The following is a 17,729-nucleotide window of genomic DNA, read 5'->3' on the forward strand; positions in this document are numbered from 1 at the left end:
AAGTTAGTGGCAGCATGGAGGATTGGGAGAACTTCAAACGCTAACAAAAGGTGACTGAATACAATATCAAAAATGTTAAATTAGGCTATGAAAGGAAGCTAGCTAAAAACATAAACACTGTCACCAAAAGTTTCTATAAGTATATAAAGAGGAAGAGAATAGTGAAAGTAGATGTTTGTCCTTTAGAGGATGGAAATGGTGAGGTAATAATAGGAAACTCGGAGATGGCAAAGGCACTAAATCAATACTTTGTCTCTGATTTCACAGTAGAAGATAATAATTGTCCCAAAAACTGCAGTTAATACAGAGGAACTTGGTGAAATTACTATAACTAGGGAGAAGGTACACAGTAAACTGAAGGATTTAAAAGTAAGTAAGTCCCCAGGACCTGATGGCCTACATCCTAGGGTGTTAAAGGAGGTGACAGCAGTGATAGTGGATGCATTAGTTATGATATTCCAAAATTCCTTGGATTCCGGAAAGGTGCTGATGGACTGGAAACATGCTAATGTGACGCCCTTATTCAAGAAAGGAGAGAGGCAAAAAGTGGGAATCTATTGACCAGTCAGCTTGAACCTCTGTGGTGGGAAAGTTGCTGGAATCAATCGTTAAGGAAAAGGTGACTGAGCACCTGGAAAAGCAATGCTCAATTGACCAGTGCCAGCATGGTTTTGTGAAGGGCAAGTCTTATTTGACAAACCTACTAGAATTCTTGAGGATGTAACCAGCAAGGTAGATAATGGGAATCCTGTGGATGTGATCTATCTGGACTTCCAGAAGGCATTTGATAAGGTGCCACACAAGAGACTGATGCAGAGGGTTAGATCCCAAAGGGTTGGGGGTAGAGTAGTAGCTTGGATTAAGGATTGGCTGACTGATAGAAAGCAGAGGGTTGGGATAAATGAGTCCTTCTCCCGTTGGCGATCTGTAACTAGTGGAGTCCCATGGGATTCAGTTCTCAGACCACAACTATTTTCAGTCTATATCAACGATCTACAAGCAGGGATAGAGTATAACATAGCGATATTTGCTGACAACACAAAATTAAGTGGGAAAGTAGGCTGTGATGAGGAGATAAAAAGCTTACAAATGGATATTGACAGGCTAGGGGAATAGGCCAGAATCTGGCAGATGGAGATTAATGTGGATAAATGCAAGGTTATCCATTTTGGCTGGAAACATAAAAGGGCAAATTACTATTTAAATTGGAAACAGATTCAAAAGGCATCCTTGCAAAGGGATCTGGGTGTCCTTGTGCACGAGTCTCAGAAAGTGGGAATGCAGGTGCAAAATGTTATAAGGAAGGCAAATGGAATGTTGGCATTTATTGCAAAGGATCTAGAGTATAAAAGTAGAGAAGTGTTGCTACAATTGTATAAGGCATTGATGAGACCACACTTGGAGTATTGTGTGTAGTTTTTGTCACCTTCTTTGAGGAAGGATGTGGTGGCACTGGAGGCGGTTCAGAGGAGGTTCACTAGATTGTTTCCAGGATTGAAGGGGCTGTCGAATGAGGAACGGTTGAATAGCTTGGGCTTGTATTCACTGGAGTACAGAAGAATAAGGGGGGATTTGATTGAGGTATATAAAATACTCAACAGGATTGATAAAGTAAATGTTAACCAAATGTTCCCCCTTCTAGAACAGTCTAGGACAAGAGGTCATAGTCGTAGCGTAAGAGGGGGGAGGTTCAAGACAGAGATAAGGAGAAACTACTTCTCACAGAGGGTTGTGAATCTATGGAACTCACTGTCCGAGAGTGCTGTGCCTGAAGAATCAATCAATGGATTCAAGAAAGAGATAGATAAATATTTGAACAAAAGCGGGATAAAGAGCTATGGGGAAAATATAGTGAAGTGGAGTTAGGATGAAATGGAGATCAGCCATGATCATATAGAATGGCGGAGTGGACTCGAAGGGCTGAATTGCCTACTATCGCTTATAATTCCTATGATCCTATGTTCCTATGTTCCTAGGCAATGTTAACAAAGGTGATAATAGGAGATCTTGATGAAGAATAAGGGTTGGATGAAAGCTTATATCGTGATCAGAAGGAACACCAAATCGGAGCAGTGTTGGGTTCAGTCTAAACAAGCAGCTAGGTAGCTGTTGGAACTGTGGGTTTCGGATGGCAACCTGGAGAGCAAACCCAAAAAAAGAAAAACTATCTGATGCAGAAAGATGTTTCAAAATCTATTCATACCAAACTATCGAGAAAGAAACAATTTGCAACTTTCCACAGGACCTCCAAAATGCTTTACAGCCAATTAGGTTTTTCTGAAGTGTAGTTACTAAAGGCCATCAAGCTAAGATGTAATGTAGGGAACAGAGCAGCTAATTTTCACACAGCAAGAAGTCACAAACAGCAATGAGGTAAATGGCCAGGTAATTTGTTTTGGTTGTGCTGATTGAGGTGTAAACATTGACCAGAACATTAGGCAGCCCTGCTCTTCCTCAAAGAGTGCCATGGCATCTTTCACATCCTTCTGAATGGGCAATTAGGGCCTTGATTTCACTTCATTTTTGTTTCATTTATTCATATGTGCTCTGCCCGAAGGCAGGTCTTTGTTGCCTTTGCAGCTGATGCTGCATCCTGGACTGTTTTTGTCAGTGGTGGTTTGCTATTGCCTTCCACTCTCAAGGGCAGGGCAAATAGGCAGGTCCTAAGTCTACCTCCACTGGGATAGGAATCAAACTAGTACTGTCGGCATTATTCTGAACCGCATCTAGCCAACTGAGCCAACCAGCCCCCTTTGGTTTAACTTGTCACACCTGAAAGATAGTATCACCTCTGGCATTGCAATGCTCCCTTGCACTTGACTGTCAGTTTGAATTAGGTGCTCAAACATCTCAAGTGGGACTTGAACCCACAATGTTCTGACTCAGAGACAAGAGCGCTACAACTAAGTCATGGATGATTGATTTTTTCATATTTTGGATTCCTTCTTTGGGAATGAAAATGATATTCTCAGTCTAATTACTCTTCTCACATTTCAGAATAGCAGATTATATTGTCAATCAAAATCAATACTAGCTAGGTTAATGATTCCAGGCAGGTTTTAATGTGTGCCTATCTGCTGAAAAATGGATTGAGATGATTTAAAACCAGCTTGTTATAAATTATTGGTCATTGGTATAAATTAAAAACAATCATGGTCACAGCACAAAATCCTATGGCACACCAGTTAGTACTCATCCAGCCGACCCCTTAACGTTCTCATCTTTAGAAACTACAATCTAAGTTTACCGGGTCTTTTGGAGGAGCCATCAGCCATGGCTCAACTGGACACTCTTGCCTCTGAATCAGAAGTTCATGGATTCAAAATCCACACCAAGGCTTGAGCACAAAAATCAAGGCTAATACTGCAGTGTAGTGCTGAGGAAGAGCTGCACTGTTGGAGATGCCTGTCTTTTGGGTGGAGTGTTAAATTGAGGCCTCTCAAGTGGAAATAAAAGAAGAGGAATTGAGGAGTGACCCGTGGTGTCCTGGAAAATTTTTATTCCTCAATCAACATCACAAGAACAGATGATCTCGCCATTATGACATTGCTGTTTGCTGTGTAGAGATTGTCTCCCACACTGTAACCAATGACTAGACATCAATAGAAATTGTATTGGCTGTAAACCACTTTGTGACATCAGATGGCTGTCTGAAAGGCATTATACAAGTGTAAGCTTTTCTTTTCAATAGCTGACTCCATTTGATGTCAGATATCAGCTTAACCATTACTGGACAATACATCCTCCCTAAGATGAGTGTCAAAAACTGAACTCAATAATGACATCATAGAGTCCCTACAGTGCAGAAGGAGGCCATTTGGTCCATTGAGTCTACACCGGCCACAATCCCACCAGACCCTATCCGCGTAACCACACATATCTACCCTGCTAGGTCCCCTGACAGTAAGGGGCAATTTTCCATGGCCAATCAACCCAACCCGCATATGCTTGGAGATACCCAAATGAGGTCTGACCAATGTTCTGTACAGTGAGATTCTCACTTAATATCCAGTACATCTAAAGTTATTTTTCTTTATTAGGAGCACTGCAAATTACAGCAAGGGATGTGTTATCCATTCAAGGGAACAGACTTACAGTCACTTCAACATGCTAACTTCTGGAGGGTGTTCCACTCTAACAGTCAGCAGCTGTGCTACCTACATTTATATCTAACTCAACTTGTTTTAAGTAGGTCAACAAAGGAATCTGGTTCTTAACCATCATTCCCCTGTCTCACTTTGCATGCAAAGACCATCCTCTGACATATTACTTTTCAACATAACTAATACAGATATGAGTAAGAACATTGGGTTATTATCAAATGCACACACAAACATTGAAGTTTTAGGACAACCAGCGCTTCACCATGACATCAGTGACAGCTTTACTAGTCCAGGGACCCCAGTAATTTTTCCATTCTTGGAAGAATAAATAGCAGACCACATACTGGCGAGCTTAATAAAATCTCACTGGCCTACAATATCAACTACAAACTTGAATATACCCCCCATTGTCCACACGTCCAGCTCATCTAATGAAAAGTTCAGGTCTCAGCATTAATTCCAGTGGGACATTAGTCAGCATTTGACACTGCATGCTAATTTGAGTGTCACTTTTATCCTGCCTCTCTCCCTCCTACCACCCAACCAATTTCAATTTGGTCCATGAAGTTGTCTCCAATTTTGCACACTTGCATTTAAATCGATAATATTTTGCATGAAGCCTTGTTAGATGTCTTTTGAGCAAATGCGAAATTGATTATTTCAGGAATTGTTGATTGAGAATCATTGAATTTGTTCAAGAAAGAAGCAAAATATGGAAGACTTTACGGCAACATGCAATTTAAAAATATTTAATTGATCTTTCTGCAAAATTTACAGAATTTGAAAGTGTCTTGGAAAATAACGCAATCCTTTAAAGCAGGCACACAGGACTTTGTGGAGCTGCTTAAATTAGGGTGGGTGGCCTGATGTTGCAGACTGGAAGTGTGGGGGGGTGGGGGGGTTGCGCCACAGTGGTACAGTAGTTACCACCGCTGCCTCATAGTGCCAGGGGCCCAGATTTAATACCCGGCTTGGGTCACTGTCTGTGCGGAGTCTGCACGTTCTCCCTGTGTCTCCGGGGGTTTCCTCTGGGTGCTGAGGTTTCCTCCCACAGTCCAAAAGATGTGCTGGTTAGGTGCATTGGCCATGCTAAATTCGCCCTCAGTGTACCCAAACAGGCGCCGCCGGAGTGTGGCGACTAGGGTATTTTCACAGTAACTTCATTGCAGTGTGAATGTAAGTAATTGTTACTAATAAATAAACTTTACATTGTTTTGCTGTAACTGTACAGATGGTCATCTTCCTTATGTTATGTGGAACTTGCTCATTGATGAATTGTTTGTGCTATCTTTTTTAGGTCCAGGCACCTCCAGTAAAACCTGGGCATAATAAAAAGCACTGCACATTAATTGCGTGGACAAAAAACATTTCCCGCTTGTGTAGAGCCTTTGTGTGGTTGAGGTGTGCTTTCTTGCACCTGTTCACCAAGTTCAATCTCGAGAAAAAGATGCCAATGACATAAAAGATGTGATCAGCCACAAGAAATTTTACTCTGAGGTAATGAGAGAGGAAGAGGATGAGAAAAAGAATCAGAAGAGATGAGTGAGAGAAACTGGTTTCATTCAGCAGATTGCTAAAATATTTGTAATATTTAGCTTATTTACACATCATGTTTTTTTATATATGTGGTAAGCCTGGCCAGTCAGTTCATATCAATAGCTTGGCTGTGTTATAGTTTCTATTATTTCAGTCAACGGAAAATATTTATAAACTTGCAGTTTTGCTTTTAAAAAATTGACACTTGCCCCCGTACACTGGAGATTCCTGTCAGGAGGAAGTTAAAAATACGCGGATTTCAAAACAACTTATTGGGGTTTCCGTTGGGGAATCCAACAGATTTACCCTGGACAATAAATAAACGGCCAGATGTCGGTGATGATACCAAAGGTCTCAGCACCCGAGCCCAAGACAGCTCCACATAGACTGCCCTCTCGCCACAGCCCGCGACCCCCAGGATGCCCTCGCCGCTCTGTGAGTACAAACTCTGGCTCTTTGAGCTTTGCCCGTGGCTCTCCGGGGAGAAACCGCTACTGACGGGGCCCTTCTTGTTTATTTTCTTCCAGCTCCCTGGCAGCCTATCCTTCTGCTGTCGCTGTGGGTGACAGCCGCCTTGATGTCTCCAGTGGCCGTCTCCCCGTTCCCTGAATCTTCGGGAGACTCTGAGGACCTTTATGTGAGCACTGAAATACCCGCCGCTGCTGCAGATGTGAATCTGGAACCCCTGGCTCTTTTCATCCAGAGTGTTGCTGCGGAACTGCGCAACCGGCAAGTGAGTCTGAACTTCCAGCAATTAATGCAAGCATGATTTAATATTGAAATAAGATCTCGAATCAGCCCTTTGGTAGAATAAATTGTTGATGCTATTTAATTAAATGTTGTTAAATTCACGAATTGAACTCTTTTTTTCCAACCTCCTTTATTAGAGTGATTGTTTTGTAATAACAAATTTGGGTGTTATTTTTCAGTTGTGTGACTTCTTTTCCTTGTGTGATGGGAAGATGAGTTCGCTACAGATGTACAACATGCAGCTGCCACAACTTAGGAAGAGAGACAGATGTTTCAGGAGGGGCTTCCAAAAGGTAAAGATATTTTCACTTCATTTCCAAATTCGCTTTCTCCGAAGGTCGACAAAAAGCATTTTCCTTCACATGGCAGTTTCCAGTGCAACATGCAGTATTATTGAAGTGACTTCCTGTAGGTATCCCCATACATAGCTGGAACCTGCCAGTAAATCAGTCATTGAGCATTTCCAATGATCTAATTACTTACAGGAGCAAATAGCAGCTTTTATATGAACTTTCAGAATGAAGTGCAGCTCTGAGATTCCTCCTTTTTGTCTTTTTAATTATACTGGTGGTGTTGTCAGTGGCTGAATATATAGTTTAGAGTTTGTGTGTTAGACCTCAGAAACTCAGTGCACAAAGCCTGCAACTGCATCATGACAGTCAGTGAATAATATTGACATCTGAAATACATTAAAAACTCTACTCTATATTAAAAGCCTGATGCATTCACGTTCTGCTTCTATAAAATCGTTAAATATTGGTAAAACTTCAACATTGCACCAACTCTTTCGATGTAAAATTCCTATGGTCCCATTTATAATTGAAAACGCTCACGTAAACTTGCTGCAAGTATATTCCGTTGACAGTCGTGGAATTGCAACACTCCAGTTTTGAGATACCAGCCACCCTTAACTTGTCTTACAGATAAATCCCAAGCTGCAACCAACCAAATTTACTTTTTAATGCTTCTTAATAAAGCCAGAATTTAAAATGCCGGCTGAATTTTGTCTGTATGCCTGCGTCCAAGTATCCCTCCCTCTATAACCCCACTTCAGCCAAAGACTACATCAATTTTACCTTGCGTGTGGGCAGCTTTTGGATCATGCCAGTAGCTTATCCATTCCACAGTAGAGGCTGTAATTGTTTCGAGGCACGTGTCTCAACTTAATTGAATTTGTGAATTATGCCTGTGCCAGGTAAGCTGCCTGATGCAGCTTGCCTAGTGCAGGCTGCTGCAACATCAGACGCCACCCAGTTAGCGGCAAGACATGTCTGGTGGAGAAGGTGCCATCATTGTTAGGGGGGACGGTGGGAAAAGCCTGATGCAGGTGTGGTTGGGGAACACAATGGAGCACTTCTGATCCTCATGACTCCACAACAATAATTCAAAACTTACCTCGTTGGTTCTATTGCTACTCATGCTGGTTGGAGAATGCACAGCGCATACTCAACCTGTTCTGTCCTAAAGTGGCAACCAGGGTCATAGCAATTGTTGATAAGTTGCAATTGATTGTATCCTATCACCTGATATTCAAAGAAAAGTACTTTCTATCTCACCGTAGTATAGCCTTTATTTGATTATGAAACCCATTTCTGTCTTTCAAAATATATTTTAAGAAATAAAAAGTGATAGAAATACTCAGAAAGTCAAGCTGCATCTGTGGAGGAGAAAGAAACAGAATTACTCTTTTAGGTTGCTCATCTTTCACCTTTGCTAGGGATTTTATGTTTAGGGATAAGTCATTAACAGTTGACTTTTTGCCATGATAATAATTATATTTTAGTGCAGTTATTTCTTGAATATGTTTTTGGAGTGCATAATTAAATATCACAAAAAAGATCATCTGGTCCCTATCATGTTGTTATTTGTGGGTCTTTTCTGCACACAATTTAGCTGTTGTTTCCCTATATCACAAGAATGGCTATATTCAAATGTTTTGAATTGGCTGTAAATGTTTTCAGATGGCCTGAGGTTGTGGGAGACACTGCAAAAGTGTAATATTATAGTTTCTTCTTAAATTATCAAAATAATTTTTCCACATTTGTCCTTATTGCAGCCAGTGGTACAATGTGTGTATCTCCTTCATGTAGAAACGTACTGGACCAGTAGCAAAGTAGAAATCTATCTTCAAGTGATAGCAATTTCTCAAGTTAAATTGGCTTAGATTTGAGGGTAATCCTTACAGCTTTATTAATGTTCAATAACTTTAGAAGTTTTTGTCTTTTTTGTAGAAAAAATGTTTGGCAAAGATTGTTGAGGGCCTTGGTGAATACAAAAAGCATCTATTATTTGTGAACCAGTGGATTCAGAATGAAAAGCAGCAAGTGGATGTACTGCTGGTCAACATAGAAAATCTGGCTGATCTACTGATTCTCCAGGTAATCACTGCTTCTAGTGTATTACTAAGCAAGCACTGTTTAGAGCTCGATTACTAAGCAAGTGGGAACTTCAGAAAAACAACTAAATCAATGAATCAAGACAAAGCACATTTCTGCAGCAAAGTAATCTAGTCATTGTAGCCAACATTCACTTAACCCACTAAAAAGGATTAATAGACAAACATACAAAAGGCTTTCAATTAATCATGTTTGAAATTACACATAAACAAATACATACTGGAGTTAAAAACTTCAATAGTGCATAAGAGACTGGAAATTTGTTAGTACAAAGTGCTCTTTAGTCTTAAAAAGCCTTAAACTTCACTAAGCAGTCCGATGAATACCCATTATACAGGAAATAGAAGCAAAAGGATTCATTTCAGCAGCCAGTTCTCCTGGAAAATGGTGGACTTGCTTCTGTGTAAATTCATTTAGATGGACAGTGGGATCACAAATTTCCAACCAATGCCCCTTGTAAATATCATTCACTACCAGGAGTGCTCAATCTTAGAATTAACTCTCAACTCTCATCTGTGAGGGAAGGGGATGTCTCTGAGAAAAATAAATCCTTTAAACTAGAAAGCTTCTTTGTCCAGTTTTGTTTTTGCAAGTAACATTAGTGGAAAATGGTTTCTATGCAGTTAGCTGACTCACTAAATGCTGGTCCCCATTGAAACATGTAGGTAAGCAATCCAAAGATGTTTTGTTTACATAGATAATAGATTTTCAACTAGCCATATCATTGTTTAAGGCAAAGCTAATAATAACATAGGATATTGGCTTAAGTTAGTCTGCGAATTCCTAAGATTTGCTTGCAGGTTTTGCAGAAATCAGTGATGTAAGGCTCAGCCTGTGGATGAAAGGCATGCAAGTATTACACTGTAATTCACAACAAATGTTTAAGTACAATCCTTAGTAATACTGTCGACTCTCTGTCCTTATATGTGAATATCAATATGCAATAATATTAATTAAGCCAGAACCTTGCAATGACATGGATTTATTATAAGGTAGACTAAACAGAGAGACACTCCTTCATTGGGTTAGCAAGCCAAAGAAATCCAACTATATAATGACTGACTTGAGGTGGTGAGAGCCTGAATTAGAGTTTGCCATTTCCCTCAGATCCCAGTTTGTCATTACCAAAGTTTCAGTGAGGATTTGATGCCCAAGTGATAGGCTTTTATTTTGCTGCACTATATTCTTGGACGAGCATGTAAACTGTTGCTGAATGCTGTTTTGTTCTCTGTTTTCCAGAACAAGATTCAAGAAAGTATCACACACCAGCACAAGGGGCCTTTTATTCCAGACAAGCCTCCTAAAAGTGTCTGGGACAAGCAATTGAAAATTCACGTGATCCTTAGAAACTTTGCTCTCTTCATGGAGAGCACTGTTCGAGCCATTCGATTCATGAATTGAATCCCGACAACTGTTCCATTATGACAGCAGTAACAACACTGTATGAACATTTTAGTTCACAAGTTCCTGGATGAAATTTGCTTTTATAGTAGATAACAACATTGTTCTATGTTCAGAACCAGCAGTATTGGTTTTAGTTCAGCTCTGTGAGACTGAAAATGGTAATGTACACTTGGCTATTTATAATATTTTAAATTAATATTTATTTATTTACTAAGACTATGAATCTAATGTTGTTGAGTTATAATGTCATTTTGCACTTTGTTCTTAAATCTACTGAATTAAATTCTTTATATTGTGATAGGAACTGCTGCTGGTTTCACCACTGTCAATGATATCAGGTCCAAAATGAACTCTCTAAGTAGAATTTGTCTGATTATTTATAATAAATTATTGCATAGTATTTAAACCCTATGTGGCTAAAATGAATCATAAAAATAATTCAACAGAAACATTTTATATATTTTATATATTTATTTTTATACATGACACTGTGAGAACAAATTCTGTATGAAAGGGATCAGAACAAACAGAATAAAAGAGATATTTTGACTATTTCTGCCACCTGTCTGCCATTCATTTTATTTTTATGCTACTTGTCTAAATGATAATATTCAAGGAGAATACGAAGTGACGTTTACAATATAAAGTGATCTGTTAATAATGTAAATGTCTGGAATCAGTGCCTTACAATGGGCTGGTGAGAAAAATTCTATAAATCATCCTTTTAAAAAATGCACTTTGCCAGGGATTTCATGGTACAATAGGCTAAAACATTGGGTCCATTCCAGCCCAGCTTAAAGAACTAAAGATCTCCTCTCCTTATGATAGTCAATTCTGGTGCCTCATATCCAATTCCAGCTTGCATGAGTCCATATTTCAGGATACAATGATACTAAAATTACAATTTTTGTGTAGAATCTGGAAATGTTGCTGTTGTGGAAACTGAAAAAAATCATCCTGGTTTTAGAGGTTTGAGGTTTAGGTCCCTCTGGGGCAGAATTTGGTTCCTGAGGAGAGGCGACTTAACGCTGACATTGGTGTGGTGTCTAATAAAGATGAGTTCTGTTTATTTCTTGCTCTAATTTCACTTTCTTTAATTAACACACAAAAATCACTCAGGCAGTAGAGAAACTTAGAAAGCAGTATTTTGAACCATGCATTGGCAGTTATAAAGATACAATTGTAAGTTTGCTAAATCCAAAATATAACTTTTACCCTACAACTTGAGAACTTGCATCTTCCCTTTATGAAATTGTAATTGTGCGAGCACCTGAGCATGGAAACCATAATGGACAGTATTTTTCAGTAGAAGTAGCAGTGAGGCTAACACCATCCACAGTTATTTATCTGACAGCAAATTCCAGGGACTGGGCACGCAGTTTTTAAAAATTCAATTGTGGGGCATGGGCATCGCTGGCTGGCCAGCATTTATTGCCCATCCCTAGTTACCTTTGAAAGTCAACCACATTGCTCTGGAGTCACATGTAGGCCAGACCAGGTAAGGATGGCAGATTTCCTTCCCTAAAGGATCTTAGTGAACCTGATGGGTTTTTCCCGATAATCAACAATGGTTTCATAGTCATCAGCAAATTCTTAATTCCAGAGTTTTTTTTTACTGAATTCAAATTCCACCACCTGCCATGGCAGGATTCGAACCCACATCCCCAGAGCATTAGCTGAGTTTCGAGATTAACAGTCTAGCGATAATACCACTAGGCCATCGCCTCCCCAATGCAAACATCTGAAAATTGCTGTCCAAGATGCCGTATTCTTCCAAAGACTGCAATATAGCAGTAATGATAGACTCATTGTCAAAATAGATAGAACAGCAAGATGTGGAAGTACTCGACTGTTATACATGATATAAACTCAATACAGGAAGTTAGGATAAATAAAAACAAAATACTATGGATGCTGGAAATCCGAAAGAAAAACAGAAAATGCTGGATAAACTCAGCAGCTCTGGCTGCATCTGTGGAGAGAAACAGATTTAACATTTCGGGTTTAAATGACCTTTTTACAGAAGTTGTCCATTTCAGTATAAGTATGCCAAATAACTGCTCTGGCACTGAAAGTAAACTTTTACAAATGTGAATTCTAATTCCTCTGGCTTTATTAAAACAAAGTTAGAAATGCTAATAAATACTTAACTTTTCATTTGTCTCTTTTATCTCTTGTGTTTAATCCAATCTTTCTTTCACTCTATTTCACTTTTTGTCACTGATTTTACATTGGATTCAATATGTTCTCAGGCATTTCCCATTTCAGACTGCGCACTGCTCACTAATGATCGTTCATTAATTGGTTAAGGAGATACACAGATGTTTACCAAGTCCCAGATTCTCTATAGAGGATGCTGAGCCATTTGGATCATTGATAAGAGGAACTTCCAATGCAAAAGCCTGGCATTGCTCATTCACTGTTGACTGCAAAATCCAGGCCAATTAATTCTGCTAAAAAACAATGAATTTACCTATGCGCTTTCCTTCCATCACTTACCAGATTTTCCTTTATTTCTCTTAAAGGTTTACGTCTGCATTTTCTAAGAGTTATGCTGTTAGAGTTATAACTAATGTATTATACCAAATGGACTAATCGAATAATAATCGAATGAGAATCATTATATGAAGATTTTCCATAAAACACAAAATATCTATCCTATCTTTAAGAATAATGGAGAATACATTACTGTACAGATGGTAGTATAGTGGTAATGTCACTGGACTAGTAATCCAGAGCATTTGCCTCATGAACCCATGGGGCATTTATCCCACCATGGCAGCTGGTAGAATTCAAATTCAGTTAATATGTCTGGAACTGAAATATAATCACAGTAATGGTGACCATGAACTATCATCATTGTCAGAAGCAATGTACATTTAGGGTGCAGGGACCCATTCTCTGCAAACGAAAGCAATATGTTTAAGCTTGCATCTTTTCTGATTACCCGGCAGCTTGGGGAGCCTATAGTTCTCAGTTACCTCAGCCAATGAGAATCAGCTTGCCAACCAATCAGCATCCTTTTCTCTTGTAGTATAAATTGTTGTGATAGTTTGAAATTTGACATTCTTGCATTTGTTCTGAGTGCAAGATGAAAAGCTTTGGCAGCATGTCTCTCTTTTCAGTAATATTCAAATTCTGTAGTACTGAGCAACTGTTTCTCAAAATTGTGTCATTGGAACTTTAAGTTCTGCCTGAACAGGCAGAAAGGGCCTCTGTTCAATAACACATCTGATAGCTGACAGTCACTTCAATTGACTGTCGTATTAGGCCCATGAAATCCGTGCATCTGCCAAGGCCCCAAGTCAGTCCAATGCCCGAGTGATGTAATTATAAAATCTGGCTGAAAATTTCTCTTAAGATAATGGCACAGAATTTGTTTCCCCGACCCATAATTTGTGAACATTTGGATTACCCTGAGAAGTTTGATTTTTTTACAAAGCTGATAATGCTAACCAGATTGAGGATAATGTTCTAGAAACCAGAGGGTTCATGTAATGCAACATTTGTTCTGGATATTTACTTGCTGGAAAGTATTAAGCAACTGTAATAATAAAGAACATTTTTGATTTTTCTAACCACTATTTATGTGAATCACTGTGTCAGAGCGACAGTGCCAGTTATCCAACAACATTGACATTAAATACCAGCACATTACACATCCTCCTTACTGAGAGAGTTTTTCCAAAGCACTGGCATGGAATTCACGGTCGGCAGCAAAGCAATGATGCTCATTCTGACTGCCTTTCACATTGCGAACTAACCTCCTGCTTTCCCTAAAGTTAGAATTTCATGTTCCTGCTGCAGAATTAACTGACAACATGTCCCACAATGAGGCCCTTAAGCAGACTGCAACCACAGCGAAGAGCCCAGATTCCATGGTGCAGTAACAATCTCTTCTCTGTACTCCATAGTGCCGAGATGTGAAATTGCTTTCAGTGGATGATACCTGTTTCCAAATCACTCAACAGAGTTCCTCCAGTCCAACAATGGAGGGCCAATCAATTTTAGTTTGCATGTCAGTTTAAACTTTAGAGTCTGTTGACTCATAATGCCCAGAAATATTCCTTGACCCAACATTGATGACGATGCCTTCTACTGTCCAGCTCCCATGCTTTGGAATTCTCTCTCAATCTTCCATACCTCCTTTAAGACCATCCATAAAACCAACTTGTTTAGCCGAGCTTCAGTAGTTTATCCTCCTTTGGCTCAATGCCCAAATTTGGGTTACAACTCCATGAAATGTTTTGGGACTTTTTCCCACTTCGGAAGTGCTTACGAGTGTAAGTTGTTATTTATGCTATATCTATACTGTGCCCATTTCAGATATGCCAGGTTTTCCCCATCACAAATAAGTCTCTAATGACAAGGCTCCCAGTCTCCTCTGGTCTCTTGCACTTCCCTGATTTTAATCGCTTTACCATTTCCTGTAGCTGTCTGGGACTTAACCTCTGTGATTCCCTCCCTTCACTTCTCTGCATCTCTGTAATGCTTTAAAATGCTGCATAAAACCCAAGTCTTTGACCAAACATTTTGTCACCTATCATAATATCTTCATACATGGTTCAGCATCAACCTTTGTTTGATAATGTTCTGTGACACATCTTGGGATGTTTTACAAGGTTTAGGGCACTATATAAATGCAACTTGTTGTTGTTCATCTGTTAATTATTGTTGTTCATCTGTTAATTATTCTGTATGCCTATTAAGTGTGGAACTGCTAATAACTCATGCTTAATCTGAATTTTTAAAAAAATTATTGGTGTCATAAGTAGGCTTACATTAACACTGCAATGAAGTCATTGTGAAAATCCCCTTGTTGCCACACTCCGATGCCTGTTCGCGTACACTGAGGGAGAATTTAGCATGGCCAATGTACCTAACTAGCACATCATGGGATACAGGGTAATTTGATAAAGTGGATTCAAAATTGGCTCAGTTGTAGGAGGCAGAGCCGCAATTCGCCCATCCGCGCCCGCCACCTTTCTGGCAGATCCGGTCGGGAGATGCGCGTGTTGGCCATTTCACGGGGTCCCTGCCAGTTTTTTCGGCCCGCGTGCATCTCCCAGCCGGAGAAAAATGGCACCGCCGAGAACCCGCTGAAAATCGGCAGGCCGCTGTTTAACATAAGTTTACATACCTTTGCATGCCATTTGCGGACTCCACACGGCAATCTCCACCCACATCTGCATCTCCCACCTCTTTGGCGTGATGTAATTTTGGCGTGAATCAGAACAGGTATTTAAGAGTCGCAAATTGGCGTGGCAGCCTTGAACTAGCGTGAGGAGGTAAGTGCTGCTGGTGGAGTGTGGGGGATGTTGCAGGCAGGCCCTGGAGGTGCCTGGTGGTCTTCCTCCTGCTGCCTTCATGTTTTGGCCCATTGAATAGTGACATCTGGGGGGAGGGGGGGGAACGGGGGGGGGCTTGCATTTCCTCACAGCTCCCTGGGTGAAGTTCCGTCAGGGAGCCCTGCTCCCCCATCCCCAGACCCTTCATGCAGTGCTGAGGCTGACTGTGGGAAGCAGCCTCAAGGGCTCCCGCTCCCCCCCCAACCCCCACCCCTTCTCCAAGCCGCGCTGAGGCTGACTGTTGGAAGCAGCCTTGAGGACTCCTGCTCCCCCTCCACAGCACTTTGCAGTGGCATTGTCTTGCCGCAGGATGTGGTCAGGGACTCCACTGAGTGCTGGTGTTCCGGGGTGGGGGAGGAGTGCACCAGGTGCTGACTGAGGCCTAACCAGATGAAGCAGCTGCTGCTCCAGGCCGGGGTGCAGAGGTTCAGACATGGACTGCATGGAATCTGCTGTCACTGGGCACACATCTGGTGCTGCTTTGCAGTCTGTCCCTGCCCTGTGACACGGACCAGCAACACACGCCTGTAGTGGATGCTGCAGTTGCACACATAGCATTGGCTCAAGGGTGCTCACTGCCCACATCTGCACACCGACCTGCATAATCTGTGCCAGCATTTGTCATGACAGGAATCTTACACAACCCTAATCGGGTCACGCATGGCACCATGGATTGTGTGGTGTTGCCAGCTCCCACAAGTGGGGATGCTGGCCCAAGTGGTACAGGGTGTATGCAGCCAATGATAATAATCCGTCATTCTATGCTCTCTCCAAACCCCACAGTGCAGATGGATCTCGGACTGATCGATTTGGAGCTGGCCATGTTGGTGGCAGCAGGGGCAGAGGAGGAGGTGGCGGGCGTGGAGAGACCACCGCAGGAGCAGCCACTACCAGACCCTCAGGAAGGAGGGCAGGGGGCTGCCGCTGAGGGCCAGGGGGTGGGTGAGCAGACTCCCGAGAGGGTGCACAGAAGGCGGAGGGTGCCGAGGGCAAGGAGGTGCAGGGCCCACAATTCATTCGAGGCCCTCTCAGAGGAGATGTGCCGTCGCCGTCTGCGCCTGTCCAAGACCACGGTGTGACACATTTGTGAGGTGCTCTCATACCTGGCACCTCGGGGGAGCGGCAGCCACCCGCTCCCTGTGGATGTGAAGGTGACGGCAGCCCTCAATTTCTATGCCTCCGGGTCATTCCAGGCTCCCAGTGGTGACCTAGCTGGGATCTCCCAGGCCTCCATGCACAGATGTGTGCAGCAAGTCACAGATGGCCTGTATACCCGGGCAGGGCAGTTCATTAATTTCAATGTAGGCTGTGCACAGCAGGAGGCCCGAGTTCTCGGCTTCGTATCCATCGCCGGGATCCCGAATGTGCAGGGCGCAGTGGATGGCACGCACATCGTCTTGTGGACCCCTATGCAGGGCCGCAGCAATTTGTGAACAGGAAGGGGTTCCATTCCCTGAACGTCCAAATTGTCTGCGACCATTGGCTCAAGATCATGCAGGTTGATGCACGCCATCCAGGGAGTGTCCATGACAGCTTTGTGATCCAGCAGTTGGACATCCCTGGGCTCTTTGAAGACCAGCCCAGGCTCCCGGGTGGCTACTAGGTGACAAGGGTTACCCGCTAAGGTCATGGCTGATGACGCCGGTGTGGAAACCCAAGGCCAAGGCGGAGACCCGCTACAACGAGGTCCATGCAGCCACCCGGTCCATCGTAGAGTGGTGCATCGGCCTGCTTAAGATGTGGTTCCGCTGCTTGGACCACTCTGGGGGGCCCTCCAGTATGACCCTGTGCGTGCTTCATACATCGTGATTGTTTGCTGCGCTCTGCGCCATATTGTCCAGCAGTGGGGAGACCAGCTGGAGCAGGAGGAGGAGGAGTGGCGAGGGGGGCAAGGTGGATGTCCCACCATATGAAGAGCTGGTGGGCGGCAATGGCAGGTGTCCGGCAGGGAAGGGCAGCGAGGGACGCCTTGATTGCAGCCCGCTTCACCTAGCTGGTGCTGTGCAGTGACGGGGGCTGCAACCAACACACATCCACCTCACCCCAGGAGCAAGTGCAGCCGCTATTCCCCCTCCAAACCGACCTGGGCCCTCAAACCACCACATCACCTTTCCCCTGCTCCTGTCATCCCACCACCCTATCCCCCAGAAACATCCGACCTTATTAGTGTGCCTGGGTTGGCAATGGTTGCG

The 17,729-nt window shown here is 42.3% G+C and overlaps 1 protein-coding gene across 1 annotated transcript; it reads left to right on the forward strand.

The window, feature by feature from the left end:
• The first annotated feature begins 6,216 nt into the window (after window positions 1–6,216).
• Window positions 6,217–10,186, forward strand: LOC144480883 (interleukin-6-like). Its single transcript, XM_078200519.1, has 4 exons — window positions 6,217–6,372; window positions 6,569–6,682; window positions 8,621–8,767; window positions 10,025–10,186. Exons 1-4 carry the CDS (start codon window positions 6,217–6,219, stop codon window positions 10,184–10,186), a joined length of 579 nt encoding a protein of 192 aa, XP_078056645.1.
• The last annotated feature ends 7,543 nt before the right edge of the window (window positions 10,187–17,729 follow it).

This window comes from Mustelus asterias, chromosome 2 (genome assembly GCF_964213995.1).
Source record: "Mustelus asterias chromosome 2, sMusAst1.hap1.1, whole genome shotgun sequence".
Lineage (NCBI taxonomy): Eukaryota > Metazoa > Chordata > Chondrichthyes > Carcharhiniformes > Triakidae > Mustelus > Mustelus asterias.